Source organism: Chrysochloris asiatica, unplaced genomic scaffold, assembly GCF_000296735.1.
Source record: "Chrysochloris asiatica unplaced genomic scaffold, ChrAsi1.0 scaffold00012, whole genome shotgun sequence".
Taxonomy (NCBI): domain Eukaryota; kingdom Metazoa; phylum Chordata; class Mammalia; order Afrosoricida; family Chrysochloridae; genus Chrysochloris; species Chrysochloris asiatica.
In genome coordinates, this window is record NW_006408530.1 from 14,289,790 (window position 1) to 14,290,942 (window position 1,153).

The 1,153-nt window shown below is 39.2% G+C and overlaps 1 protein-coding gene across 1 annotated transcript; it reads right to left on the bottom strand.

Annotated features, from left to right (window-relative positions):
• Positions 1 to 205: 205 nt before the first annotated feature.
• On the bottom strand, positions 206 to 929 carry LOC102816798 (40S ribosomal protein S3a-like). The gene is made up of 2 exons (XM_006834560.1): positions 689 to 929; positions 206 to 510 (listed from the first exon to the last, which is right to left on the bottom strand). Exons 1-2 carry the CDS (start codon positions 927 to 929, stop codon positions 206 to 208), a joined length of 546 nt encoding a protein of 181 aa, XP_006834623.1.
• Between the last annotated feature and the right edge of the window lie 224 nt (positions 930 to 1,153).

Genomic DNA, 1,153 nt, shown 5'->3' on the forward strand with positions numbered 1-1,153 from the left:
TCTTTACTATCTCATTTCTTCCATTTGCTTTAGGATTTCTATGCTGGAGAGCAAGTATCAGAGTGTCTCTTCTGACATCCATTTTGGTCTTTTCCTTCTTTCTTGTCTTTTAAATGACCTTTTGCTTTCTTCTTGTATGAGGTTCTTTTTTTATTTTTTTTCCACAAATAATACCTTTTATTTGTCACCAATAAAAGTCTGAATTTTAAACAGATTCTTGAACTGGTGGTTCATAGCCATCAGCTCGTTCAACTTTAGCACCTGTCTCATCTCCAGTAGATTTTCCAGAACTACTGTCTTCACCATGAAGCTCCATGAGTTTTCTCAAGTCAAACTTAGGCTTCTTCAGCATTTTCACTTTCCTAACAAACACATCATGGAGAGGGTAAAGAGACTGGCAAGCCTTCTCTAGGTCCATTCCAATACTGTCTGGAATTGGTTTATTGACCACTTCTTTCAAGTAATTTGTCTGCACCTCTCGGGTCATGATTTCCATCATTTTCTTCCGGATTTGATGAACCATTGGTGCTGAGCATAAGATGTTTTCCGAATCTGGTTGTTGCGCTTTTTAGTAAAACCAACACAGAACAGGTGAAGCACATTTTGTCATGGGTAAGATCCATACCATAGAAGTTGGTCAAGCAGTTTTTGCCCTGAACATCCTCATTAATTAGCTTGAAGTTTCTAAATGCAACTTCATCGCTCTGCAGATCAGCAAGACTCACTTCAAAAACATGACCCTGGAGCCCATCAGATGAAATTTTGGTTCCTTGAGTCCTCGTGACTAGTGTTTTCCCAATGTTTCTTCTATTGAACATAGGTGGTGCCTTCACATCATACCAATCTTTCTTAGAAAATGGATCAACCACTTTCTTCTTGGCTCCTTTTTTACCACTTTTTGTAAGGTGCTTGTTCTTGCCAACTGCCATGGTGCTGCTCAGAGAGCCAAAAAGGGCTTATATGAGGTTCTTGATGTCATCCCACAACTCTTCTGTTCTTCAGTCATTAGTGTCTAATGCATCAAATGTGTTCTTGAGGTGATCACTAAACTCAGATGGGATATGTTCAAGGACATGTTTTAATTTTCTTCAGCTTCAGCCTGAACTTGCATAGGAGCAATTGGTCTTTTACATAGTCTTCCCTGGGCTTTGTT